The 27,856-nt window shown below is 44.0% G+C and overlaps 1 protein-coding gene across 1 annotated transcript in view; it reads right to left on the bottom strand.

The window, feature by feature from the left end:
* LOC146809384 (sodium-dependent neutral amino acid transporter B(0)AT2-like) overlaps positions 1-27,856 on the bottom strand; it is a 90,677-nt gene that overhangs the window by 9,420 nt on the left and 53,401 nt on the right. Inside the window, exons 5-11 of the mRNA XM_085616198.1 lie at positions 27,196-27,371; positions 22,990-23,100; positions 13,052-13,293; positions 11,347-11,530; positions 10,799-11,000; positions 6,720-6,879; positions 3,060-3,222 (exon numbers count right to left, since the gene is read on the bottom strand). Of these exons, the coding sequence (XP_085472324.1) occupies positions 3,060-3,222; positions 6,720-6,879; positions 10,799-11,000; positions 11,347-11,530; positions 13,052-13,293; positions 22,990-23,100; positions 27,196-27,371 (1,238 nt within the window). The remainder of the gene's footprint in view (positions 1-3,059; positions 3,223-6,719; positions 6,880-10,798; positions 11,001-11,346; positions 11,531-13,051; positions 13,294-22,989; positions 23,101-27,195; positions 27,372-27,856) is intronic.

Genomic DNA, 27,856 nt, shown 5'->3' on the forward strand with positions numbered 1-27,856 from the left:
AGGCAAGAATTGACTTCCAGTGGAACGCTCCCCTTGAGACTGCAACAAGTGTACTCATACCAGAAGCAGGAAAACCTAGAGATCGCTGGGACTCCTACCATTCACTCTCACGCCTCAATTTCGACACCAAAATACTGGCAACGGTCCAAGCAAACTGACTGTGGAAAGTGATGATGGATATGGTGCATCCCAGACCAGAACGGATTAATGCTCCATAGATCTACAAAGCTCAACCTACACCATTTATACAACAATATAGTGGCTGCGAAGGGATTGGGATACTCCCTCGCCCTTGTTTTATTGGATGTGACTAAAGCTTTAAGTAGAATGCCCCTTTTTGTTTGAGGTTCCCAAGAAAATGGGGTTCCAGCCCAAATTTCTAAGATGGGTCAAACTTCTCCATGCAAACCCTTAAGGCATGATTTAAAGTAAATGGAACCCTCTCCCAAGACTTTCCGATAGGAAGGGGCACCAGGCAGGGCTGCCCCCTTTCACCGATGCTATTTGCTCTTACCAGAGAGGTGTTAGTATAACGTATAAGGGTAGATGCCCAGATATGGGGATGGCGTTGAGAAAACACTGGGAGGACCAAATATCGTTATATGCTGACAGCATCAACCTTTACCTAACAAATTCAGAACCATCCCAAGCAAGCGTGGGTAATATTTTTGCAACCTAAGAGAGCTACTTGGAACTGCGTATACACTGGGATAAATCCCTAATATTCCCAATACTGAAGAGCGCAAACCATCATTTAAATAGCTCGGACTATCGATATCCAAATACACAGGAATCTGCTGCCACACTTACTGAGGGTCAGGCTGCGATTTTCAAAATGATTGTATTACCTAGGTTCACATATATACCCCAGAACAGTTCATAGGTAATCCCGGACACTTTCTACCAGGTGCTTAAGAGGTTAATAACGTCCTTGCTATGAGTAGATGGCCTATCACAAATAGCGCTCTCAACGTTTCACCACTTGTGATATATGATGGGGAATAGCTTTGCAGAATGTTCAAAAATACTAAGAGGCAGCACAAGTCGGTGTTGTGAATAAGTATGCCCCGTTGGATGACCCTGCGTTTCATCTGGACCAAGCGGCCACTGGCGGGAAAGGTTACTTCCATGTCTTCTACGGTGACTATCTGGCGACATATGCACCGCCTACCACCGCAGCTGCAATCTCCATTTGGTGTAGGCTGCTAAGAGAAATGGGGTGGGAAAAAAGACTAACGGCTAAGACTCCTCTATGGGTGGGCACCTAACTGGGCCCAGTAAATATACCAACGGGATTCAGGAAGTGGGACCTGATTGTCCTCTATATGCTTGAGGACATGTAGAATGTGAATAGCATGGTGACATGTCCACAAAGGAAATGTCCCGAACATATGGTAAGTTAATAATAAACACACAGCGTGACCTGCACAAAATACAAGCGTGATGGCAGATAGATGTTGGGGAAGGAATTGGATGTAGAGGACTGGACAGATGCCCGCAATCTGCTACAAGCAGAGATTCAGGTGCACTTTTGCTTGAACCAGCTTAAAATACTACACAGGGTATATTATACCACAACGCTACCACACAAACTAAGCAGGGTGGGGGACAACCAATGTTTTTGTGCCTGGGATCAAAAAGGATCCTTCATACACACACTATGGAACTGCCCGGCTCTTCAATCATACTGTACAGGGTTACGGAATAGACTAGAAGCCAAGGGGGCTCACGGATAGATGTGCATGCACCACTGGTGTTATTGAGAATATGGAGGGATTCAGATGCCACCTCGTACCAGCAACTCCTTATTAACTTAGGCTTCCTACTAAGAGAAATTGAGCAGAAATTGGGAAGTGCCGAATGCCCTCGAGTATAGAACTGGACAAGAGAATGAGTGTATGTCAAGCTAAAGAAAAAACAATTTACAAGACTAGGCGGTGCCCTTAGAAGTTTGGGAAAATATGGGAATGTTGGTCCACTGAATGATAGAGCTATGATCAGTTTAAGGATGAAACTGAAAAAAAGAAGAAATTGAATGGGCTCTGGCACTAAACCGATGCAGAGACGTGAAGGAATACCAGTCCTGGACTGCCCACAGTTGATATTGAATCTAGATGTAAGCCACATTGAAGGTTTGACACTGTGTACCCCCCGGGGAGAGAATGCGCAAGTATTCTGTTGCAGTTATTGTTGTACATACAAAATCAAATAAGATACACAATAAAAAAAAAATTGTGCTTAGAGAGCATGCATAAGGACATAGGGAATCCCAGTGACCAATCACTTTAGTGATGCCTTATACAAATAAGATGGAAGCTCACAAAATGCTCATTTAGGTATTGCCAGAGTCTCACAAACAGCAGAACTGGAGACACAGAACTAGGATGGGATACCCACCAGCTGTACATTCATATCAACTTGGTACATCTCCTATGTTTGATCACAATGAACACACCAAGGAATCCTGTACTCTGGGTAGAGATTTCTATTCTTTAACCAATTTTCATATACCAGAGAAACAAGTTAGGTAGACTTGTGTGTTAGTTTCGGTCTTAAATTTTATGTGCTTGTGACCTGCCTCGGTAAATAAACATGGAGAGTTTGCACCCCCCACTGATAAAGTAATAACAGCTATCAGCTCTGATATATGCTAACAATTGCATTCACTTAAGACACAGAAGCTCAAAGCCATACCTGCTCCATGTCCTGCATGTCACAATAAACCCTGACGAAAATCAGTCATCTCATAATTCTTGAGCAAGTCCTGCTGAACATCACTGATGCCATGTTGCACACTCAATCAGTTCAGTGCAAGTTCTGCAGCATATCATATACTTCTTCTATTCAGTAGTAAACAGAGACACTTCAGCCACCCAAGAGCTTAGGCCCTTCTGCACATTATGCAAATCACATCACGTTTAAAGGCTGCCTTGCAGTACATCACAGTCCCAAGTGTCACAATGGTCTGAGAACCTACAGTAATGCACATCATGCACCTGACTGCATATTAGACCAACTCTTCTCCACATCACTCCCTCTAGAGTGCCCGCCCCACACACCTGTTCACCGTCCCAGGACTGGTAGGTGGGCTTCTTGATCACCATGCGGATGAGGCTCGCCAGCAGCAGGCCAATCATGCCCAGGATGCTGATGTACTGCCACATGTACTTATAGATGCGCCAGGGTCGGTGACCTATCATCTCTTCAATGTCATCCATGAACCTAGGGATGAATCAAGTGACACAACATCAGATTTATTGTCCCTGATGAATACATGAAGAACCCTGAGGCTTAGTGGGAAGAACCTAAAGTTTGTGATGAGAAAAAAGGATGAGATCAAAGTAGCAGAGCTAGGGCCAAGTGGAGATCTTGGGTATGAAGCAGCAGGATACAATCACAGCAAGAGGGTGAGAGCCTGATGGGGACCATATGGTAGAAGCTGTTGTCGGCTTATGAATAACTGTGGATATGAAGAACAAGTTTCTAATACTCTTTCTGGATATCCTACGTGAAGATTCCACACCTTTTGTATATCCCGAGGTACCAGACTGGCTACAGGTTTTTTCAAGCAATTGCTCGCATGTGCTGGAAGTTGTGCACTGTCACTCCACAGTTGCCTCATACTGCCTCTGAAAGGGATGGCGAAGAGCTGCATTTAAGCTGTTCCCTGTGCGCAGGCATCAGTTTATATTGAACCTTTTTGTGCCCTCTGATGCAGACCCAGCCTAATTTAATGTGGGACATTATTAACAGTTAAAAGAGTCCACTCCACAGAAGAGGGAGAAGAGTAGGCAGTGAGGAATCTACAGCCAGACAGTGTTTTCCAGAAAGAGAGTAACAGAAGGTAAACAACGTATTCTTCTGATGGATACTTTTGAATAGACAGCCAAGCGGAGGGTCTTAGAAGTGGACTCACACCAAAAAGACCTGGAGGAATAGGTGGACAAAATAGCCCTCTCTGCTGATTTGACTGCCATGGGAGTAGGGCTTGGTAAACATATGCATGGATTCCCATGTAGCAGCCTGGTATATGTGCAGGTATTTGCCAACTCTGTTAAAAGCATTCTTGGCTCTGGTTGAAATGGTTTGTAGGCCAACAGAGGGCTCTCTATTAGCCATGCCATTGCAAGCAGTCGTGCACACTTAAGGAGTGCAAACCACTCCTCCTACCTGACGTCACAGAATTGCCGGCCCCACCCAACCCGGCCTCAACAAAATAAATATATATAATAACAGAAATAAATTCAGTTATCATTTTACTTTTTTTACACGAGCAGTAGGGCGACGACTCTCCACCTTATAGGGGGAGCCGCCACTGCACAGGAACGGCCAGCGATTTGGAGTGTGTCTGTTATTGTGAGTGCAATCTGCCCTACTTTTGTGATCTTCTGCGACATAACATTTTCTTCCCACTCCCTGATTGCCTTGGAGTTCAGAGAATATGTCGTACAACTTCGAGTCATGAGAGTAACCTAGACAATACACACAAAAGGCATGCAGGTCCATGTCATTCCTCTGCTGCCTGTGGTCATAGGGCTGTGTTTGTGTGTATGTGGAGTAAATGGAAGGTATGGGACACATTTCATTTAGCACACTGTTGAGACTAGGAAAAATGTTGCTTAGTGGTTGCTATAGCTATCACAGTTTGTAGTGGAGCTCCGGGTCCGCAAACTCGCCTATATTCAGCTCCATGGCATCACTTCCAGAGGCAGTATGAGGCAATGGCACCACCTGCAGGCATGACTGGAAAAGAAATGGCAGCAGCCTGGCACCTGGGGAAGCAGGGGAGTGCAGAAGTAGTGCCATCATGACGCAGATGAAATGCAATCACAGTAGGAGTGACCGCACCTAGGAAAGGACATGAATGATGAAGAATGGAGATCACAGCACAAGAGGCAGAGTAAAAGAGAGGATACTAGAGATTATAGCGGTGCGGCAGACACCAGGAGGGAACCATGGGTTCTCCATTATAGCATCTTATCTAGTAGTGCAACACAGAATGTCTGCTCATGTGTGGGATTCCGTAGCAGTTTTACAGAGAGAAATCACCACTAGACTCTTAAGTGCTTATCTGCAATTAATAATCACAATGATTAACTTTTAAAACACAATTAAATCAGTCAGCATTAGTAATTGAACTGATGAACAGGCTTGGGGCACTCCATGGCACTTGGCAGGCCTGCCCACTGAGACCTAAGGCCGCGATGGCAAACTCACAGTCAGCACAACAATGTGTTATAGTTATTCAATTCCTGCGGTGGCGTGCTGTCTGTGCAGCTCTGAGCCACTCGAAGCAGCTGGGAGACAGCCTGACGTCACGGCCGGCCTGGTAGTATGCCCAATAGCAACTAGAACTACTGAGACTGTCAGGTTGTTTAATACATTGGCCGTGGCTCCACGGACGGAAGGAATTTGCTGCCTCCTACAGTGTGCCGCGGGCTCCTGGCGTATGAATTATTGATTATTATGATGCTCCCGGCTCTGCCCGCAGCGGCCTGGTCCTGTCTCGAGCAGTGCTCAGGGACTACAGCTAGCACAGGCCAGGCCACCTGCTGACAATTTAATATAGCCGAGCCCAGTCGGGAGAGTGCAGGGCGTCGTCAGAGTCATGACCTGTGACCGACCGCCACACTCACGGGCCGCCTGGTTCCGTTGCAGCAACTGCAGAAGAGGACACGGACAGGCTGCCTGAAATAACCGAGCACCGGCTGCATTAAACCGAAAATGATTGCCAGGGGGGTGGGGGGTTCGAGGCAGCAGGAGCCTGCTTCAGAGTCAGTCGCCGAGGCCAAGCCACTGGCGTAACGAAACTCGAGGGGGCCTCCCTGCAAGACACGTGGAGGGGCCCCCTCCGGGCTCAAACAGGAGCTCTGCAGCCCGAATGCTGTGCTGAGGGGGCCCCCTGGAGCTTGGGGCCCCCCCGCACCGTGGAGGCTGCAGGGGCCCGTGATACGCCCCTGGGCCAAGCACGCAGCTCCCCGCAAAGATCTGATCACCACAAACATTTAGTAAGTAAAGTAGTTGCCACTTGCCACCCCCACCCGAGTGTCAGTGTACCAGGTCAGTGGTGCCCTTCTATTTCTGGTGCTGTGCAGTCATTTTAAGATCTTCTTACAGTTTCTTGTTGCCGGAACGCGTGCATTTTCTGATAATTATATGCTTCCCTCATCTTCATTGTTTTATTTTGCTTGCGAGAGTGTCACTCAGTCGCTCAAATGTTACCCATAATGACACTAAAATTAAGAAAATGTCACACATACTAATCTGAAACCTTGGCAGCTAAGGAGTTGAGGACTGGACCATCAGGCCCTGTGTGCCATGGTCTTCATCTCTGCAATAACAACCCACTGCTAGACGAAATAAGGGTGGAGAGGACCTTTTCAATTCAGGGTACAGAATTTTGCTTGCGGGTGCCTGAGCAAGCAATTCTGGGTCCGCCTTGAAGCACATAGTGTCCAACTGGCAGTGGTGCATTTTGTAGACATTTGATGCAGAGGAAGAGGTTGTTTGTTTCAGAAACAGTTGTAAGGAGGTACAAAGATGAGCCCAATTACTAGACGATGGGAGGATGCAAAGCACATGAATCTAGAGGAGGTTCACGTTGCAAACATTCTCTCTACAAACGTGTTCTCGGATCCTCTTAGGAGCAGATAGTCAATGCATATGGCTCAATGAGGATTCCCATCCATACCATAACGACTTCACATTTCTACCCTCACCGGTCAGCTCCATAGATCCAGGCTACAGCCACATTTTCGAAGATGACGACAATGATGAGGGGCAGCGTAGCAGAGTAGTCATCAAACATGGCGACAAAGTAGTTGCCGGAACGCTGTACAAACATTAGCCCAATAAGGAAGGACAATACACAGCAGAGCACTGAAACAAGAAAGGGACATGAGAATAAGCAAATGACTGAACTCAAAACCAAAACCATTGTCTGTACATCTATGTGCCAGATCTACAGTCTCATTTGTACAACATCAACACTTCGTCATCAAAATATGATTTACCATATTTCCAACATGTCATCTGTACTTTCACACGGCCTGTCAGAGGCAGCATCTGTTCCAAAGCTCCATCTGTTTTATACTGCGATCTAACCCAGATCCTTCCACTTCCCTAAATGCCTCACTTGTCTCTTACTCTCCAAACTGTTCTAGATCTCACTAATAATATTATCACTGTTAGACTTGGCATCCTTGACGTGGGTTTCCTCTGTATTTTTGCCTTTGCCTCCTGTGTTTTTACTGTGTGTTGGACTTCGTTTTTGCTGGTCTAGAGGCTTTGGGCACTTTGCCACTGCTGTTCAGTGCCAAAGTGCAAGCGCCCCTCTGTAAATTGTTGTCATGGATTAGTGTTTCCAGAATTGGCTTATTTGGTTTACAGTTAAGTCCCTAGTACAGTGCATGGTGTATGCCCAGGGCCTGTAAACCAAATGCTACTAGTGGGCTTGCAGCACTGATTGTGCCACCCACACCAGCAGCCTTGCAAAAGGGTCTCAGGCCTGCCATTCCAGTGTCTGTGTGCAGTCTAGTACTGCTGTGTCGATCTGAGAAGTACACCCACTTGCCAGACCCTAACCTTCCCTTTTCTTATATGTGAGTCACCCCTAAGGTAGGCCCAAGGTACCCCTGTGGGCAGGGTGCAGTGTATGTGAAAGATAGGGCATGCCCTGATATATGTGGCATGTCCTGATAGTGAAATACTGCCAATTTCGTTTTTCACTATTGAAAGGCTATCAGTCCCATAGGATAGAATGGGAGTTTATTTAGAACATCTTATAAATATAACTTTTCATGGGGACAAGATAGGAAGGTAAAGTTTAGTATGGCCAAACTCAGACTATAAAGATGCATATTTTAGTGAGGATGATTTTTACATTCTGTGTTTGAAAATACCACTTTTAGAAAGTAGATATTTTCTCGCTTAGCCATCCTGTGTGCCTATGCTAGGTTTGTGTATATACTGTCTGGCTTTGGAGTGACAGGGGCTGGGGATGTGCATTCTGTTCAGTCAGCCACTTGGGGGGCGGGGGTGATGTGTGTCCTGCCTTTCCAGGGAGAGTCAGGGCTGGGTTGAACAGACCTGGGCTGCATTCAGAGTAGGGGGAGGAGACTTCTTTCACACCTGAATGGGCATCGTCTGCCTTGGACAATGCTGTCTCCACCTCCTGCCAGAAAGCTGCACCAGAGAGAACATAACTAGTTTTGGCTGGGCAAAGAGCTTCTCTGCCACCAGAGAACAAAGGAATTTTGTGCTATAAAAGTGGGCCCACGCCCCAGACATTTAGATTACTTCTAGAATTCAAGAGGAACTTTTTCCAAGGAGAAGAGCTGAAGAAACCGAAGGAGAAGTACTGCCGCTTTGCTGTGAGCTGTTTGAGGTTGTCCTGCAGTGGCTGTTTCTACAAAGGTGAGGATAAAGACTTTGCTGTGTGCTGTGTCTCATGCTTGAGGAAGATCTCCAAGTAGAGCTTGCTTCCTGTTTTGAAGTCCCAGGAACACAAATACTTCACCACCTGCTCTTCTGAACTTACTTGCTGGGAGTTCTGACCTGCCAGGAGGTGCCTGTTGCTGAATTGGGCCTTAGGATGTTGTTCCTGCTGTTGGGAGCTGGAAAAGAGACGCAACTACGAGAAGCACAACACATCCGCACCGGTTTCCAATACATTGCAGAAGAAATCAAGGCAGCGCCTGCCCGCAGCTGGAGAAATTGCCGCATGCCGAATCCTGTGCACCGAAATCACCACACTGATTCAGACGCAGGCCCTGCTGTGCGGCTGCAGGAACCAACGCATCGTGGGACCGCAGCTACCAACACAGCGCCATTGCCGCATCGAGAACTGACACATCCCTGCTCCCCCCCTAAAATTGCACAGCGGCGCCAAATCTACAAGGACACAGGGGCTGCAGTAAGAAACCGAAGCATTACCTCCCCACACTGTAAGAAACAGACTCATCACCTCCCCTTCACTAAGGAACCGACGCATCACCTCCCCTGCATGGCAGTAAGGAACCAACGCATTACCTCCCCAGGAGTAAGGAACCAACGCATCACCTTCTCAGCACGTAAGGAACTGACGCATTACCTTCCCTGCAGCAGTTTTTGTTTATGATTGTGACGCATCCAAGGTACTTTGTGTTGAAAGTGTTGCATCTATAGTTTGCTAGGGACAGAACTGTTTTTACCGTCTAAGAAGTACATTTTGATTACTGTATTGTGGATTTTTGTCATTTTGGTCTTGTTTGGTTTAGATAAAGATAACACATTTTTCTAAACTGGTGTGGTGTCCATTCATAGTGTTTTCACTGTATTACAGTATGTGTGCACAAATGCTTTACGCACTGCCTTTGAGACAACCCAGCCTGCTCGTGCCAAGCTGCCGAGGGGGAGAGCAGAGGTTAATTGAGAAGTGTATCCCCCTTTTCCTGAGAAGGTGGAATGTTCCCTACTTGGACAAAGGTGCAAACCATTGCCAACTAGAGAAACCCATTTCTAACAATCACCAACACTGGCAAACACTCATATATGTCCACCTTTGCACTCACTGTCACAGATCCACCAATGGTTCTCATGCCTGCCTTTTGATGATTTTCCATTTACATACCTCCGTCCAACCCAATTTGTTTCCTGCCAGATTGCTTGTCCCCTTGTTGGTATGTCCACACTCTCCCACCATGCTCACGTTTATTAAATTGTTGCCCTCCTCCATCTTGCCTGTCCTCTTTGTTTACTTTCCTCCCATCCCTCAGTTTGCTCTTCTGCAGGATGCCCATCAGCCACGTCGGTGTGTTCTCAGCATCACTCTTCTTGCCTGTCCTAGTTTTCCCAATAGTCTCAATCACTGCATATTCTCACTATAAATGCACATTTTGAAATTGCAAAGATGAGAGCCAATAAACAATATGTACATATAGGAAGAAGCTTCCAGGTTGCCCAAAGAAAGGAACAATTTTAAAAAGTGCCAGTGAAGGAGCACTAAGGCTGGGCCTACAGCAAAGAGGTTACACTGAGCTTTTTTAAGAGGGCACATTCACACTGTAGCTAAAAATTGATATTCCAGAGAGCCGAGGGGATACTCTACTTGTAGGACATGGTTTGAGCACTCGACTGTTCTTAAGGGCCAGTCTACGCACTGAGACAGAGCCCAGAGGTAACCCATAGCTCATACTGTGCCTAGAGGAGAGGAGGGAAGTCTTATGTATGTGGATAGGGAGGCCATGTGTTGTGCCAGAGAATAGAAAAGCGGCATTTAGAGAATGGAGATTAAGAAATGAGCAGGCACGCTATATAATGACGAGCAATCACTACCTAATGATGATGGAGCACTCACAGTGTGCCCGAGAGCCAAAAACAGCCTCAGCTATGAGAAGAAAGATCAATTATATTGTGCCTGGTGGAGAGTGAGCACACACGCTACCCACACAACAGTGAACACTCAGGTTTGTGCCTGAAGGGTCAGCAACAGGTACTAAATCTGAACTTTAAAGTAAGAGCTCATACACACTATGTACTGAGAGTCGCTGTGCCTGCAACAGGGGGAGGTGATTCACTGGGGGCAGGAGAACTCACCCATTGTGCCTTCGGATCATGTAAAAATACACACCTTGAAGTGTTCTAAGAGGACAGCGAAGAAGCACTTGCATTGCCTCCATTCATAAGAATGTCTAACAAAATGGGTGCATTGGTAATAGAAGCTCTACATCTACACCAGTTCACTTGTATGGTAAGGGGTTGGGAATCTACATGTCTGGCAAAGAAAGGAACCAGTATTGTAGGAGGGGCGAAGGGATACCTGTGAAGACTGTCTTCCTCTTGCGCAAAACAGCAAAGTTGTCCAGAAGTGGAGTGAGGATGCCCTGCATTGTCCCAAACATCGTGCTCAGCCCCAAGTTGAGAAGCATGAAGAAGAAGAGTACGGACCAGAATGGTGAGGCAGGAAAGTGTGTCATGGCTTCTGTGAAGGCGATGAACGCCAGACCTGTGCCTTCCACTCCCTGAGAAGAGAATGAGAAAGGAAAGGGTTAATGATGCATACTTCCATCTCAGCAAACAGTACCTACTTCCAGTATATAAGTCATCAGCTCCTATTGCTAGTAGAGGCATTAGACAAATGTGCAACATGAAGGCAATGAAGAACACAAGCTAGCGGTGCCAAAACCATCTCATCCCCCAGAAGGCAAAGCCAATTAAACCAACAACATGTAGTTCAGTCATCACAGTCTTTGGCTATATGTACTGCAAAATACAAATGTCTGTGTGGACAAAACTGTCGCTCAGTGCTTTCATGAAGCCAGGGGTTGATCGCTAGAAAGGAGGTAAAAGATGGAAATGTGGACGCACCTTGTTCATCTCGTTCTCCACCTTGCAGTGCTCAATACCATGCTGCTGCAGTGTTTGGTTATCAATCGCTGAAATGCTAAGGAACCACTTGCTGTACTCCTCAGAGGTAGTGATGTTCTCTGTTGGAAGAAACTGGGCTCCTACACTCTGATTAGTGACCAGGTCCACTATCTTTGCCACGTTTCTAATAAAGGAAGAGAGACAAAGTGGAATTTGTTGTCTTGCCTAGTGAATTTCTAGCAGTGAGAATTACTGTAGTATCACTCACCAGATCACCAAGCACCTAAAATCTCTGTTTTTCTCAACTCGCTTGCATCCTGTTTTCCATACTGTTCAACCATGCCACATTAGCATCCGTAGGTCTGTCCTGTATTCATTGCCATGTTCTCAATGCCCAAGGTTCTTGCTCAAATCTGAGCCCTCAGTAGGTTTCACTTACAAGCAATCAGTCATATATAATTTACCTAACTCGTTGTAATACTATTAGGATTATATGTGAACACACAGAGGCACTGAGTGTAGTATGCTATGTCTCACTTTTGTAATTCCATCCAATCATCTCAATATAAAATTACAACATTTTTGTCAACATCTGTGTTCTCAAACTTAAACTAACCAAACTATCAAACATGCTCTGTCAAAATGAAAGCATTCATGCTCTGATTCACTGGTTCTTAACCTTTTGACTTCTGTGGACCCCCACTTAATCATTATTGGATCCCACCCGGGGAGTCCCACGGAATTAATATTGGAATCCAGGAATCCCCAATGAGTCGTTACTGCAAGCTGGGGGAACTGCAAAAAATACACACAAAAAACAGAAACACGCACTCAAACAAATATACAGAGGATGAAATATTTACAAACAAATATAAGAAAAACCTTTTAATTTTGAGAAGTTTGGAGCTTTTCTAAATTAATCGTCCGCACTATATTTTATTTGATGCACTTGTATAGCTCTCATTAATCAAACTGAGTACAATATCTTAATTTTTAACATCCGTTTTGAAATTCCTACACATCTGCAGAATGTTTTAAAGTGTTCATTTTTTCATTTAGTTTCTTTAGTTATATGCACTTTATAAATCTGTTTATTTAATTTAATTTTCTAAGCAGTCGCGGATTCCCCGAGTAGGCTTTGCTGAACCATCCCACCCCTTCCAGGGGTCCCCAGACTACAGGTTAAGAACCACTGCTGTAATTAAATTGAGCTACTCAATATGAACCTATAAAAACATCCAGTCCATGTTTGCATCAAATGAGTTACACAAAGATACGATCATCTCACCTACACAATCCATCAAAATAACACTTTATGAAAGCAAGAGTATCAATGGGAAAGTAAAACAAACCAGAAGAACATTCATATATCGGACCATAAATTCAGACCAGACTAGATCGAATATTGAAACATTAATTCATCAAAACTTCCAATCCATGCCAACACCTATCCCAACACAAATATACAATTATCTCCTCAACATAAGTTCATCAGCCTACAGTTCATGCCAATGTAAAACAGACATCCTCGGGACGATTCCAAACTAACCGCTAAACATGAAAATAATCAAACAGATCATGCAAAAAATAAAATCAAACTCTTGAACATAAATGAAGCTGAACGTCTATCCATCAACATATTCATTCAAACAGTCGCTTCACAGAGTACACCCATCCCAGTTTGCCAATCCTCGGTTGCACTCACTCTTCGATGCAGCGATGCGTAATAATGTTAGCGCGGAATCCAAGAACAGCAAAAACCACCAGTGTGGCCAGGATAGACGTCATGAAGTTTATGAAGGACACGAGAATGGCATCAAAGTGGCAGTTGTTGTTACGGTTGTTGTAGCTGGAGTAGGCAATTACACTGCCAAAGCCAAGGCCAAGGGCAAAGAAGACCTGGGTGGCAGCCTGACGCCACACCTGGATGTCACCCCAGATCTCCACCTGCAGAAAGAAACGCATGGGGGGCAAATATTACTCTTATTCTAAAGGCAGGCATGATAATGGCAGACAGGTATTTGAAAAAACGGGTTACAACAGGGACGGGGAAATGGCTGGTGAGAAGGGTAGGTTCTCAGTAGTAGGAAAAGGTTGGATCTACCAGTACAGACTGCACACCTGCAGCATAGCCTCCACATGGAAAAATGTAATTACCTGTAACTACAAGACTCCTGCGCGCTATTTTACATGGACTAATCATGCATTGAATTATTCTCAGTTCATGAGTCTGGAAATCCTTGGTACAGTACACTAGCAGCATCAATATGCCTGCCTAGCCATTTCCTTACAAGGGTATTTGTTTCTGAGCCATTGTAATTGAGACTAAGCATCACCACACCAACCTGCTCCACCCACACTCCCCAGAATACCATCCTAAGACTGTTCAGCACAAGTGTGCTAGTTATGCACAAGCCCCACATTGAACTATAAGCCCCACATTGAGCTATTGAAGACACCTAACTGGAGAGCTGTAGTTAGAAGGAATTAACTTTGATATTTTAAAAATGTGTGTGAATTACAATAAACAGCAGTATGTGTATTATGCATGCAGGAGTGATGCTTTCCTTACTTAAAGAGGCTCTGCAGCACCATATGCTCCACTCTCAACTCTCTTCTTATCTGGAGCTCAATGTCACAGCGCTGATCTCCTGCAGCAGCAGCAGCCGCCCAGTGCGAAAGGCCACAGTCACTGCCACATCTGTATCAGAGTATGCCCTAACACTCATATACTCTTCAGTCGGCTCCGTCACATTATATGCTAATGTATGGTGACATTTTTCCCCATATAAACATAAACAGGTTACAGCAATAACATAAATGATCATAGGCATAGATATATTTAAAAAACATGTAGATATTAATTCATCATAAATATCAGCCATAATAATTCCTAAATGACAGCTAAAAAAAAAAATCATAGATACAGTGCAAGAATATAAACAATTTCATTTTGGTTGAGTTCAACCTGAGTGCGCAGCCAAAAAAGGGCAATAATAAGAAATAGAAGCAGCAATTCTGATAGGGCTGGTTAAAAAATCCCAAAGAGCTAATGTTTTTAGATTAATTCACAACTCGCTAAATATACAGGGAAATCCAAGCTGAGTGGCCCCCAAATCCTATTTCCCTTAATATTTCCCTTCCTGCCTCTTCGTTCATACAAAGTTGTCTCTAAATTGCATATATGTAGGAAGCGCCCTTTCCATTGCTGAACAGTCAGTGGTAACGGATCCAGCCAAGCTGAGGCGACGCACAACCTGAGGACAGACATGGCAATAAAGATTGGCTCCTTCCCAGTTCTCCTATCGGGCTCATCTATTCCTAATAGAATAATCTGAGATGATAGAGGGATATCCGCCTTCAGTACCTCGCTTAAAAAAAAAACCTATTTCCCGACCTATTGATTCTATGCAGGGATGGGTGGAAAATATGTGAGACAGCTCCGCGCCTTCAGCCCTGCATCTAAAACACAGAGTCCCCTCCCCTCCACTCCACGATTTTTGCCGGCGTTATACAGAAATCAAACAGGGTTTTAAAATGCTGTGATTGCAGGTTGGCAGAACGCAATATAGAGCCCCCCATTTCTAACGATTCCAAAAAAAAGGAATCTGGGAGCCCTAGCCTGACCTGCCACTTCAGGCTATCTGCGGATTATCTGACTGGAAAAGGCTCGACATAAACCAATCCGCGGAGTTCGTTTGTTCGGTCTATAAAGAAGCACAGTGTGCCTGTCAGTATTATGTGTGTGCAGAGCTCTTTCAATTCTGAAAAAAGCTAGCAATGCCACAACCGATTTAGTATGAACCTTGAAGGGACTTTGAGATAAATCTGTAGTGTCTTGAGCACCCCTTGTCAGTGCAAATATGGCATATTGTTATTTTACCGAACAAGCTTAAAATTCAATAACACGTCTAGTAGCAATTGTTAATACAATGAAAGCTTTTATTCCAAATGTTCTTCTGGAGCTGTAGGTGTTTGGCACCACTAAAATGGTGTTTGACCTCCAGGTGGCCCTTCTGGAGGTATGGCCCTCCGGCAGCATAGTTCTCACAGGGAAGAGAGGATCAGCCTTTGCAAAGCTACTACAAGACTTCTTGTCCATAGTTATGCTTTGCTTATCTGCTTTGTCTTCCACATTTGTACCGGTCTCTGCCACTAGCATGCAGTCGAGGGGCCACAGTCAGCCAACCTCTTGGGTTGCTGGCATTCAGAGTTATGCTTTGTACCGCACGCCTTTAGCCAAGGCCTGCGCATGTCCAAAATGCACATAAGTACTATGGTAATTTATTTATCCAGTAAAATGCCTGGAAGCTCAGGGCAGCCATTTTAAGGTCAAGGAAACCATCTCTACATTGAGGATAACCTTCAATGTAGAGGAATCCCTCTTAATCAACATTGCGTGTCACTGGCCGATATTGAGAATTTTCTACTGAAGTTATGGATGTATGGCTTATGCTTCCATCAATATAGAGCAAAAGACACATCATTGATGGACGGAACACAGAACAAATCGAACAATTCACCCCCAGTCAAGAGATCTGGGTTAAATCCATCATTCTTTTGCTCACCATGCCACCCCAGTTTATAGCTGGCCATATGAAAATCAGTCTTGGACCCTGTGCCTCATGGGAACAGTCCAGCCCAAACTGCCCAGCCAGGTCCTCCCTGGACCGGAAACAAGCATCCTAGAAACGGTTTCGGGGTTTCACCCCATTTCAGCCAGGATAGCTTGAATCCAGTGGCACAGTGAGCCCGGGACCCACGTCTAAGCATACCCGGCGCACTTCGGGCAGGAAAGCAAAAGACACACAATTGATGGACGGAATGCAGAACAAATCAAAACATTGACACAAGGAACAGGGTCAAGGCTGATTTGCATATGGCTGGGTCCAAACTGGGGTGGTGCGGTGAGCAAAAGAACAATGGATTTAACCCAGATCCTTGTGACTGGGGGTGAATGTTTGCAGTGTCCAGCATTCCGTCCATTAATTGTTTCTTTTGCATATGTCACCCCAAGTGGGAAGGGTATGCCCAGACGTGGGTCCCGTGCTCACTACACCAAGTGGATTCAAGCTAGCCTGGCTGATGAAGGGTGATGCCCTGGAACCGGTCCCAGGAAGCATGTTTCCGGGTCCAGGAAGGACTTAGCTTAGCAGTTCGGGCTGGACTGTTCCCACAAGGAACAGGGTCAAGACTGATTTGCATATGGCTGGGTCCAAACTGGGACGGTGTGGTGAGCAAAAGAATGATACATTTAACCCAGATCCTTGTGACCGAGGGTGAATGTTTGCAGTGTCGAGCATTCTGTTCATCAATTGTTTCTTTTGCATCCATCAATATAGAGGCACAGGTTTATGTCGAGGGATACACAAAATAGTTAAAAAGCCTCTGAAGCACCTGTTTAGGGAACCGAGCAGGCAAAATGGCTCAGTGAGTTAATGCTACAACTCAACACTAGATATATTTGACAGAGTATGTGTTTTATGAGTTTTAATTCCAGCATTAGTTACTATTTGTTTCAATATTCAGATTATTTCTTCTCCTGGGGGGGGGAGGGGAAACGATTTGCGTCGCTGCGCTATTGATTCAGCAGCTACCAACATAGCATAGGCAAATTAAATTAGTCAACCAGTAGTATAAGCCGGGTCTGGTGGCTCAGTGGACTAATGCGTCTGCTGCAGGGGCCTGTGTTTGACCTCATGGTCACAGGTTCAAATCCCGGTGGGTCCACTCAGCCTTTCATCCATCTGAGGTCGATAAAATGAGTACCATTGAGTTGGGTAACAATAAACATCTGTTATTCAGCGCCAAGATACCCGTAGTGGTGAACGTGCGCTTTACAAATACACGTGTTATGTTATAAGGAAATATACACCTTGTGTGTACCCTCTGCCAAACAGAGATTTGCGCTCTGCTAGAGAGGTAAAATCACAACATAGACCTCCCTCAGTGGACTTAAAGATGTTTAGTTTACAAAGAGGCTTTTACTGAGGCTCCACTACTTGTTAGTGTAACAAAATATCCTGGCATCAATCATCCGGGCAGATAAGGGGGAAACTGGAGTACCATCAACTAGTCAATTTGTCTTCCTTCCTCCTACAGTTTGCTGCTTATATTTTCTTTTTCTTCTAAGTGGTGTGTGGAGATTTGATTCAAATCCTCTTTCCACCTCAAAAGCTCCTTTGTCATCCTCCTTCACAGCAGAAATAATCTGGTAAGATAAGATCTGGTAGATATTATATAAGTGACAGGGTTTTAATCAACTGGAAGAGACATGGGTAAGCTGATGCATTTAAAGGATTGATACTAGTTTAATCAGATAATTGGTTGTCAACAGGGTAGTCAATATCCCACAGTCAATGGACTTGAACAGCATGTTATTGTCAATGAGGGGATTGTCAACATGTACACAATGGCTGTATCATGTATTTATGTACAGATATATTTGTGGAGTTTGAATCTAGACGTAGATCAATGGTGGGAGCTCTAAGTTATGATTCAAGATCATTTACAGTGAAGCAAGATTTTTACTGATGGTGAATCTTACGTGGAGATATGCTGTTCCCTGAAGGGATGTGTATTCCGCATCTTTCTCAAGGGCACAGGCAAGCACTCCCACTCATAAAAAAGGTAGTAATAATATGAGGCTGGACAGAGCTTTCGGTGATCGACTTCATTGGCTGAGACAGAAAGACCCAAATAATTAGCTGCATAGGCACTGACTGGTATGTTTACATTTCTACTGCTACGTTAATGTTCCACCCAGCCTGACAACTGTAAATACTTCAAAACAAGGAAATCTATGAAAGATCGATTACTGAGGATTAATTATTTCAGCAATTGAATAGGAATTGCAAACATATCTTAAGGTTGGTTATTCAAACGCCTTCATGATTCTCTTTCATGATAAGGGTTTTCAGTTCTGTAGGCCTACACAATAATTGCTTACCTATTTGAATTAAGAGTACGGATTCTTTTAGAAAGAAATGCATCCAAATATATAGCTAGATGCTCATCATGTCACCTTTTCGCTGCAACACAACCACTTTTATTTGCCCTAATAAAGCAGCGTCTGTTTGGTCACAAGGGTGTCTGACACAGGGATACTCAAATACGCCCTCAACAAAACGGTTAACTGATGAGTGGCACCTTCAAATTCAAATACATGTAAGACACAGTAGGCCTTTTGAAAATATCTGCCCTCGAATAAATGCTGATTTTCAAGATGTAGTAAAATCAGCCTGCTGTTCAGCACTGGAAATCCTCTTCAGTCCTACATGTGAATTTACTTCCATATTACAGCTGGAAATGCTGCATGCCTGCCTTATATTCCTGTCTAATGCCTCTTTAAACAAGAGACAGTGAAAGATTAGGCTTCCTGCCTTCTAACCTTTCACTTGACTCCTGTGCAGATATTCTCGGTTGCAACCAATCACACAAAGTCCAATAGCACCTGGCAGAACAGACTGTCAAGACTATTACTGAGCAAACTGACCAATGGCCTTGCAGACTTTTTCGGGCAAAATTCTCTCCCTAAACTCAATTGATTTTAATTCACATGCTTAGCTTTTCACTCTTCTTAGAATATCTTGAGCTCCCATTCAGTCTTTGCAGTTCTTGCTGATTACCTTCTTGCTGTTGACAAGCACTCGTTTTGAAGCCAAGCAAGGTGAAACCGAACAGAAACGTTACCTGCTAGTAATCTTAGTTCATTCTTCATGGGTATTCTTTCTGAATTCATAAATTGTAGACTATCTATGTGCAAGTGTGGGATCATGGACCACTCTCTTTAATGCACACTGGTTTTTAGTCGAAAAAAATATTAACACGAAAATAAGAAGGTATCAATACAAATCTAATTTTAAAAAACAACATTCAGCCAGATAAGTCATATTAAAGTAAAGTACCTTTGCTTGAAAACACCACCCAATGCCACCCTGCACGCAATAATTGTAGTGAAACGGACATTAAGAAAGGGGAACTGCTAGCTATAGTTAGCCAGGTAACTCTTCCAATTTAAGGTATATGTAGATCTTGTGGAAGGATGTTGGTTTTTATCAGAATAGTCATGCAATCATCTGAAAGATTTAAGTGACTGTATTGCAGGAGGGTTAAGCTTAGTGAATGAAAAGGAGGTTGGAGAATGTTTCATGACATTCTAGAGTGGAGTCTGAACTGAAGTCTCCTCTGTGGTCAAAGGATTACAGCAAAAGATCTGTGTACTAACAATGGCACGGTCACTCCAAAGCAATGAGATCACTTTGGATTCTGCATCTAGCACTACTCCCACGGAATGAGACGTTGAAGCTCAGACAGCCAAAACATGCAAAAACGTCCCTCACTAGTTTATCAAAATATCATTCCCCAAGGAGTGAAGAATCAAGAGCATTTTGAGATTTAGTCAATAAATGTATGCTTTGGAGTCAATACACTGAGAATAAACCAGAGAACAGCCACTTAACACCCACGCATTGCCTTCTAGGTGCCTGCAGAGCTTATCTTCTTTTTAGTTCTAAAGCTCGGGAGATGAGGTGCAATGTTGCAGATGTCTCATTTTAGAAGCAAGAGCCAGATTAACTGAGCTCCCTTGGGAAGGATTGTGTACCTTGTTCTGATTGTACATGGTGGTGGTGTTCTCCATTTTAAGTAGAACCAAACTATATGAGCGCAGTAGTGGCAAATATTTTAGGCATACATGGACTGCCCTCAAATTGAACATGTTGCTGTTCCTTCAGAGACCTTTTCCCTTGGGGTTGTCAGACTATACACGTAAGCACACCAATCCACTATATTTATTCTGTAGAGGACCCCTTGCAACATATTTTATTCCATCATGAAATAGTATATACAGCTTTTTTGTTTCTTAGATGATGTCATCTCAATATCCAGACTTCTGACACTTATCTTCAACACATTCTTGTAAGGATCTCATATGCAATCTGACATCCAGCATTGGGAAGATTTACCATGCAGTGAGTCCAGAAGCAAAGACTTCACTGACCGTAGGACAAGACTGTCTGGACACTTTTCAGGAAGTTCAGAAGTCAAACACCGCTCCTGAATTTTGAAGGTTTGTCTGTGTTGTCATGAAGAACTAGAACCTGTAAAAAGCCCTTCATCATTTGGAAATACTGTAGTATTTTTTGACGACAGAAGATATTGAGGATCCCCAGTACACAAAAGCAAGCCACAACTACAGCAATGCACTTTAGGGAAGCTCAAGGAGCTGACTTCAGCAAAAGAAGGACACTAATGTTTGTGGTCAGTCCTGAACTCAAGTAGCCTCTGTGTCACTGGCAGACTCAAATGTGAAAATATTCTTCTTCCTAATCTATGGTGTACTTTTTGATCTCCAAATGTAGATATGGGCATATTAGAGATACCACCATCATCCTGAATGTATCTCTTTTCAGCCATTTGTTCGGGGATGTTTGATTTAGGACACAAACGCGACACCTATGTTTATGACAGTAAAACAGCAGGAGAGGTTTTGGTTACACTGTTGATTTAGTGCTTCCTCCTGTGCTTATTTCTTTCACTGGAAGGTTACATAAATAACCAGTTCATCCAGAAGGACAGGTTTCAACAAACAGGTGAGATTTGGGACTGGAAGCCTGAAATTCTGATCTTGCATCCACTCTGCCCAATATCTTGCCCAGGGAATCTAGGGGCCCGATTCACAGAACTTACTTAAGACAAAATCCTAAACTTACTACCATTTTGGTATTCAGAGAAGGCACTTACTCATTTCAGTATTCACAGAAGTTAGGAGTCCTAACTTTAGGACTCCTAAATGCCTTCTGTGAATACCGAAAGTTTTAAAAATAGCATTTTTCTCAATTTAGTAGTAGTAAAGTTAGGACTCCTACCTTTAGGACTCCTAAATACCTTCTGTGAATACCGAAAGCCTTAAAATTAGGATTTTTCTCAGTTTAGTAGTAGTAAAGTTAGGAGTCCTAACTTAGGACTCCTAAACTGAGAAAAATCCTAATTTTAAGACTTTCGGTATTCACAGAAGGCATTTAGGAGTCCTAAAGCTAGGACTCCTAACTTATGTGAATACCGAAGTGAGTAAGTGTCTTCTGTGAATACCAAAATGAGTAAGTGCCTTCTGTGAATACGAAAATGGTAGTAAGTTTAGGATTTTGTCTTAAGTTAGTTCTGTGAATCGGGCCCTAGATTCCCACTTTAGTAGGCGGGGTGGTGCAGATGAAGCATCACGCTGACCTTCTCAAGAGACCGCTAGAGAATCAAGAGTAACATTCTCTTTTAGGAATTGTGCATCTGATTCAGCTGCTATGGATTTCTTCTCTTATTGTCTCATGCCTGAGCACAGAGGAAAGAATATAAAAAGGTACACTCTACGGATCTGATGAGGCTGGGAACCAACTGCACCCTGAGCTTTGCCTGTTATTTGAGTGGCAAGGTGAAAAATGTGTGTTTTAAACACCTAAGTGACGGTTTTATTGTTTAGCTTGATAACCACTCTGTTAGTACCCTCATGGAAATCTGGTATGTCAACTGGAGAAATACTGGAAGGGATAAAGTCTAGAAACTGAGGGGGAACGGTGTGCCTCCAAGCTGGTGCATCCAGAGTGATTCGCCTGGGATGTCAGGGTTGCTCTTCAGAAGGAACATCTTCATTAGAACGTACTATCCTAGGACAGTGTCCAGAACGAAACAGCTGAATGCCTGGGACTTTCCTCTCCATATCATATTTTTCTAGGCTGTTCTGCTGACTTGTTCTTGGTCTTTTGTGGCAATGCTTTTTGAGTCTTTGCCTTTCTTTACTTGGTGGGGGAGTGAGCTTAATTTGAAAGTGTCATGGATGGTATTTTCGCCGTTTCCAGATGGCTGGGCGATAATTGTGGGTAGTTGCACTGTGTGTCATCCTTCGAAGATGAAATACGTCTTAGCTCCTCTGGCAATAGTTTAGACGACTGAGAAGAAAGCAATAGAGGCTTGATCATTTTCCACAACATTACGATTGACATCACAAAAGGCATATTTAACACTGGGTTAGAGAGAGAGAGAGATAGCCTAAATGATGCATAATGATTTGCGTCGGACAGTTTTATTCCTCAAAGTGTGCTTTGACATTGAGTCTCAACTTCACCCATGAGCGAGAGGGATGCTGATGCCAAAGTATGAGGGCCGACCCTCTTAGATTGTATCACCTGGAGGAAAGAAACCCATGCAACCCATATGAGGACAACAAAACCGTAGAGGTAGATCAGAATGCTTTCCTAGATAACCCTGCTTTTTTTCTTCTAAGGTTAACCCTTCTTAGTACTTCAGTCATTTTTAATTATCTGGATATCCTTATTATGTTTGAAAGAATTGATGCAAAATGTTGCTTTTTTAGGCATGTTTTCTTGTTTAAATTATTTTTATTTTGAAAACATATGTTCTGGGACTCTGCACTTACATGAAAATACCCACCCTTTCATTAATATTAGTGAGAATCTCATTATAGTGAACTTGCAATATCTTTTTTTGGTTGTCTTAACTAGTCTTACTAGAGTTCATCTACATAGAAGAGGTGCTATTTCTTAGGGAAGGGTATTTGTTTCAGTCTCAGAGTCATTCAAGGAGACTGAGGTTTCCCAGTATTTCACAAGGCACATGCATTTGACTACCTACCTTTGGGGTGAACATAATGCGGATACCATCTGCAGCACCTTCCAAGAGCAGTCCACGAATCAGAAAGCACAGCAGCACCACGTAGGGGAAGATGGAGCTGAAGTACATCACCTGGAAAATTAAGCACAGGATATTATGAGCAGTATAGTCTTATGAGTCGATGACAAAGCAAATCAACTTCTATTTAATTCATCTCTTGGGTGTCTCACTGTGTGACCCCTTAAGCGCTGGTATCTCACTGTTTGAACATTTCTATTACCATTCTGGGAGACCCTCATGTTTGACCTCCAGCCAAGAATTAAGCAGCACAATCGCTGTGGTGGCAGCATACTGTGTAGTGAACAGGACCTTTTTACCCTGTGCCACTAAAGCGATGCCTACCGGCTCCCTCATCTTTTTAAAAGTTCTGCTGGTGTGTGCTTCACCCACCCATGGCCAATATCAGGTAGATGGGAGAGTGCTGCATAGCGCATGAGTAGTGACTAACCCACCCCTCCACACAGCAGCATCCGCCTTTTACTACTTGCCCCAATTCCAAGTCAACCTAAAGTGACAAAGTAGAATGTCAACACACAATGATTACTTATTGTCAAACCTGGGAGGAGAAAGCGACAGTGGTCAGACAAGATGTTTCATGTGCTTGCATGCCTCAGCTGCCCTGGTCGCCCTGGTACTTACAATTCATTGACATACATGCTGATTTTAATATTTTTGGCGGAGCTGCTTTTGGTGCCCACTCTGGCCCTGCTTGTGAAGGCTTATAACAGCTCTGCATCTGGTGTAAATTGTAATTCTGCAAAAAGATCAAAGCTTCTTGAGTCTTGCATTTTTCCAAGCCTTCCCAGAAAAAGAGGGTGCGAAGAACGTCTTAATATCAAAGAGCACGTCTATCTCTTTGTCCTGCACACCACTAAGTGTATAACCAAGCATGGCTTTCACATGTAAACTAAACTAATTATGACACTTGTATCGATATGTGTTTATTGATTTGAAATTGATGATTTCAAGTTGTGAGAGCCAGAAAATACATTCTGCAGTCACTGAAAGAAGGATTTCAGCAAACATCTTGCAAGCTGAAATCACTGATGTTGAATAAATATAAGAGAAAGACAGTAGTTCTCCTAAGAATTTTTACCCCTGATATTTTTCAAGCTTTTGCCTCTTTATTCAAAATGGAAGGATGAGGAACTGGACATGTCCTTTTGAGAAGGACCCTGTACATGCAGGTTTTGCCAATTCCAAAGCCTGGAGCTGAAGCACGTGGGGCCACTGCTATCTGACCCAGGCAATGGAAAGCACAATTTCAATTTAGTTAATCAACCCCAGACTTCCCCTGGCAGTCCTGCCAACAAATCTGCTCAGGGCTGGAATGGCTTTCTGAGCAATGTTAGATCCCTGCCCAAGCATGCTGTTGAAATCTGGGATCTACTATCCTCTAAGACTCCCGACATCGGATTTCTGACTGAAACCAGGCTCAAACCTAGCTCCACCCCCACTATTGCAATGGTACTCCCTGATGGCTACTGTATCCAAAGGCTGGATAGACAATTTAAGGTTGGTGGAGGTATAGCCATCACCCATAAAGACATCATCAAAGTATCGGCACTCGAGCAATGCTTTAATTACAAAATTGAAATTCTAGTCATTAGAATTGATTTCTTATCCCATTACAGCTGGCAAGGCACCCTTGATACCGGGCCCCAGGTCCCCTTTTGGATTTCTCGCTCCAACTGATGGAATTAATTGCCCCTCATATAATTTCCACTAAACATTTCCTGCTATTAGGGGACTTCAATATACAAAGTGAGAGCACTTTTAATCAGGACGCCTCTACGCTTCTTGCCGACTTAGCCACTTTAGGACTAGAAAGATCAACGTGGGTCCTACACATTCAGCAGGACACACGCCAGATCTTATACTGACCAACTCCCCAAGCTTCTTTTGTGAAGCTCCACGCCCACTTACATGGACAGACCACTCTTTAATTGACTTCCAAATCAGGGGTCCCAGGGCACACTAGGCCCCTCCTACGGCCTCCTATAGTCTCCGTAGACAGTGGCATAAAATAACACCCGACCATTTTAAGAACACATTCCTGGCAACCATTAACCTGGAATAAAAGAATGAGGAGGAATGCCTGGCCAGCTACAACTCTATAGTAAAAACAACCATAGATGAGCTGGCCCCATTGAAACAATATCCTAACTCGGCCAGACGCCCACACGCAGCATGGTTCTCTCTAGACCTGCAGAAGGAAAAATGTCTTTGTATAAACTTGGAAAGGTGCTGGCGCCACTCCCATGATGTACAGGATAAAGAGAGGTATAAGACCTCTCTGGCTCAATACCATAAGAACTTAAACACTGCTGAACACAGTTAAATCAGGTTCCCCTTTGGACATTATTCCAGAAAAAATGTCCTTGTTACTCTCTAAACAGTTGTCCCCATCTATTTGCTCAATTCTCAATCTCCCTATGAGAGAGGGCCAACTACCACTTGAATGGAAGGCTGTACAAATAATTCCCATTCGCAAGACAACCAATGTCCCAATGGAGGACCTGTCCAACTACCGTCCGATTTCTCTTCTACCTCTCCTGCGTAAGATATTGGAAAAGCGATTAATAAACATCTCTCTGACTAGGTCGAATCTACTGGATGCCTTGACACATCTCAGTCTGGGTTTAGGCCAAAGTACAGTACGGAGTCAGCATTGATTGCCGTCACCGACTATATAATGCACTCCCTTGAAAACGGACAAGCAGTACTACTAGTGCTGCTGGATTTGTCAGCAGCTTTCGACACGGTCTCTCATCAGACTCAAAGAAACTAGAGTTCAAGGACGAGCCTTTCAGTGGATGTCGAGCCCATCAAACTCAGAGCATCAATCTGGGCCCTTTCTGATCTCAGACCATAGAACTGACCAAAGGAGTACCTTAGGGATCCTGCCTTAGTTCCACTTTGTTCAACATTTATATGGCTCCGCTAGCTGGATTGCTTAGAAAGCTGGCCTTCACACCAATCTCGTATGCTGATGACACCCAGCTGTTTCTGTCATTTGACAAAAACTCCTACAATATCCAGACTGCCTTCTCGAAAGGCATGACTGCAATTGCGACCTGGATGAGGAATAATTTCCTACGGCTTAATACCAGGAAAACCGAGATCATGCTGTTTGGAGATACACATATGCTCTGGACCCCAGAATGGTGTATGTCTGAGCTAAGCTACACCCCGGTCCCTAAGACAGTGGTTAAGAACCTTGGCATACGTTTGGACCAGAAACTTACCGTGAGAGAGCAAGTTACAGCTACCGTGGGCTCATGTTTCCACATGCTAAGTCTCCTACGCAGGGTATTTCCCTTTCTCCCCTTAACCGCACGAAAAAACACTCATCCAGACACGGGTGATAAGCCGTCTGGACTACTGTAATGCTCTCCTTATTTCAGCAAGTGAGTCTTCTTTGAGTAGACTTCAAGTAGTTAAAAACACCGTGGCCCGCCTTGTCTCAAACTCTCCTGCTAGAACTGCTTCTCTCCCTCTCCTACAATGGCTACACTGGCTCCCAGTACGCAAACGGGTCAGATGTAAGATATGCTGCATTGTGCACAAAGCATTAAATGGTAAAGGTCCTGGCTATTTTGCAGTAAAACTCAGTCAATATCAGCCACCCAGACCCCTACGCGCAAGAGCTAAATCTTTGCTTCTTGTCCCGCGTTTAATAAAAAACACCTGGGTGGGAAGGCATTCTCCCATCTAGCCCCCTTTTACTGGAATCATCTCCCTACTCATCTTCGGAAATGCCCAGATTAACCTCTATTCAGAAGGCTCCTTAAAACTGAACTTTTCTAATCAACCACCTCTCATCTACCTATCTATAGCACCTCCGTAGCGTGGAGATACCCTTCTGGGGGTAATTTGGGCACTTTACAAGTACATAAAAGAAATAAATAAAATAAAGGACCATAAGAACACTTCACTGAGCCAGTAATTTACTCGTAACAAGCCTTATCTTTATGTCTTTTGCCTCTAAAGACAGAGTCTTAAATGGGCATGTCCCTTTTCCTGAGCTTCAATTTTGATTTTCCCAAAACTCAACCCCCTCCTCTAAGCCTCTGCCTGTCTCTTTCTAAGACTCACATACCTCCTATCATACTGCCAGACCTTCTTTCTCTGGGTATCGTCCCCACTTAGGTGCCCTGCATTTACCTTTCCAGAAGACTTTATGCCCTTGATCATGCAGAGACAGACCACCACCCATGCAGCGAAGAGGCATCCAGTCATGTAGCCGTCCAGACCCCCGCTCTCTTCAATGGAGCTGCTGATATGCAGGGCCTTGTGGTACCAGAAATAGGTGGTGCTGGTGCTGTGATCACAATCAAACTCTGAATTGGAAAACAAAGTGAATTATAGGAGTCAGAATTTATGTACACATTTACTACCCAGAAAGAGTTGCCAACCTTCCTCATCCTGCTCTCCTCAGCTGTCTTGTTTAATTCAATACTTAGAACCATGCTGGTGTGAGCCTATGCTGGAGAGGGAGCAATAGGATGTGTGGGGCCACTGCTACAAATTCTAAAGGTTCTTGTACTCACTGAGCCAAGGAACATTATTTGACCAAGAAAAAGTTTAAGGCTCCGCCTTTCAGCCAACAGAACATCTGCTAAATGAAATCTGTGCCTTGGTCCGGCCTAATACTGGGCCAGTCTACAATGTTAAAAGATTTGTACTCAGTATAACTTGAGCAAGCAGGTCAGATTTCCTCCGTGAGTTTTAAACTTGTGGAGATCCTGTGAAAATGATCCCATTCTTTCATCACTAACAATAAGAAATCTAGAATGTGCCTGTGAGCAGAATGCTGGGTTGGATT

This window comes from Triturus cristatus, chromosome 7 (assembly GCF_964204655.1).
Source record: "Triturus cristatus chromosome 7, aTriCri1.1, whole genome shotgun sequence".
In the NCBI taxonomy this organism is placed as follows: domain Eukaryota; kingdom Metazoa; phylum Chordata; class Amphibia; order Caudata; family Salamandridae; genus Triturus; species Triturus cristatus.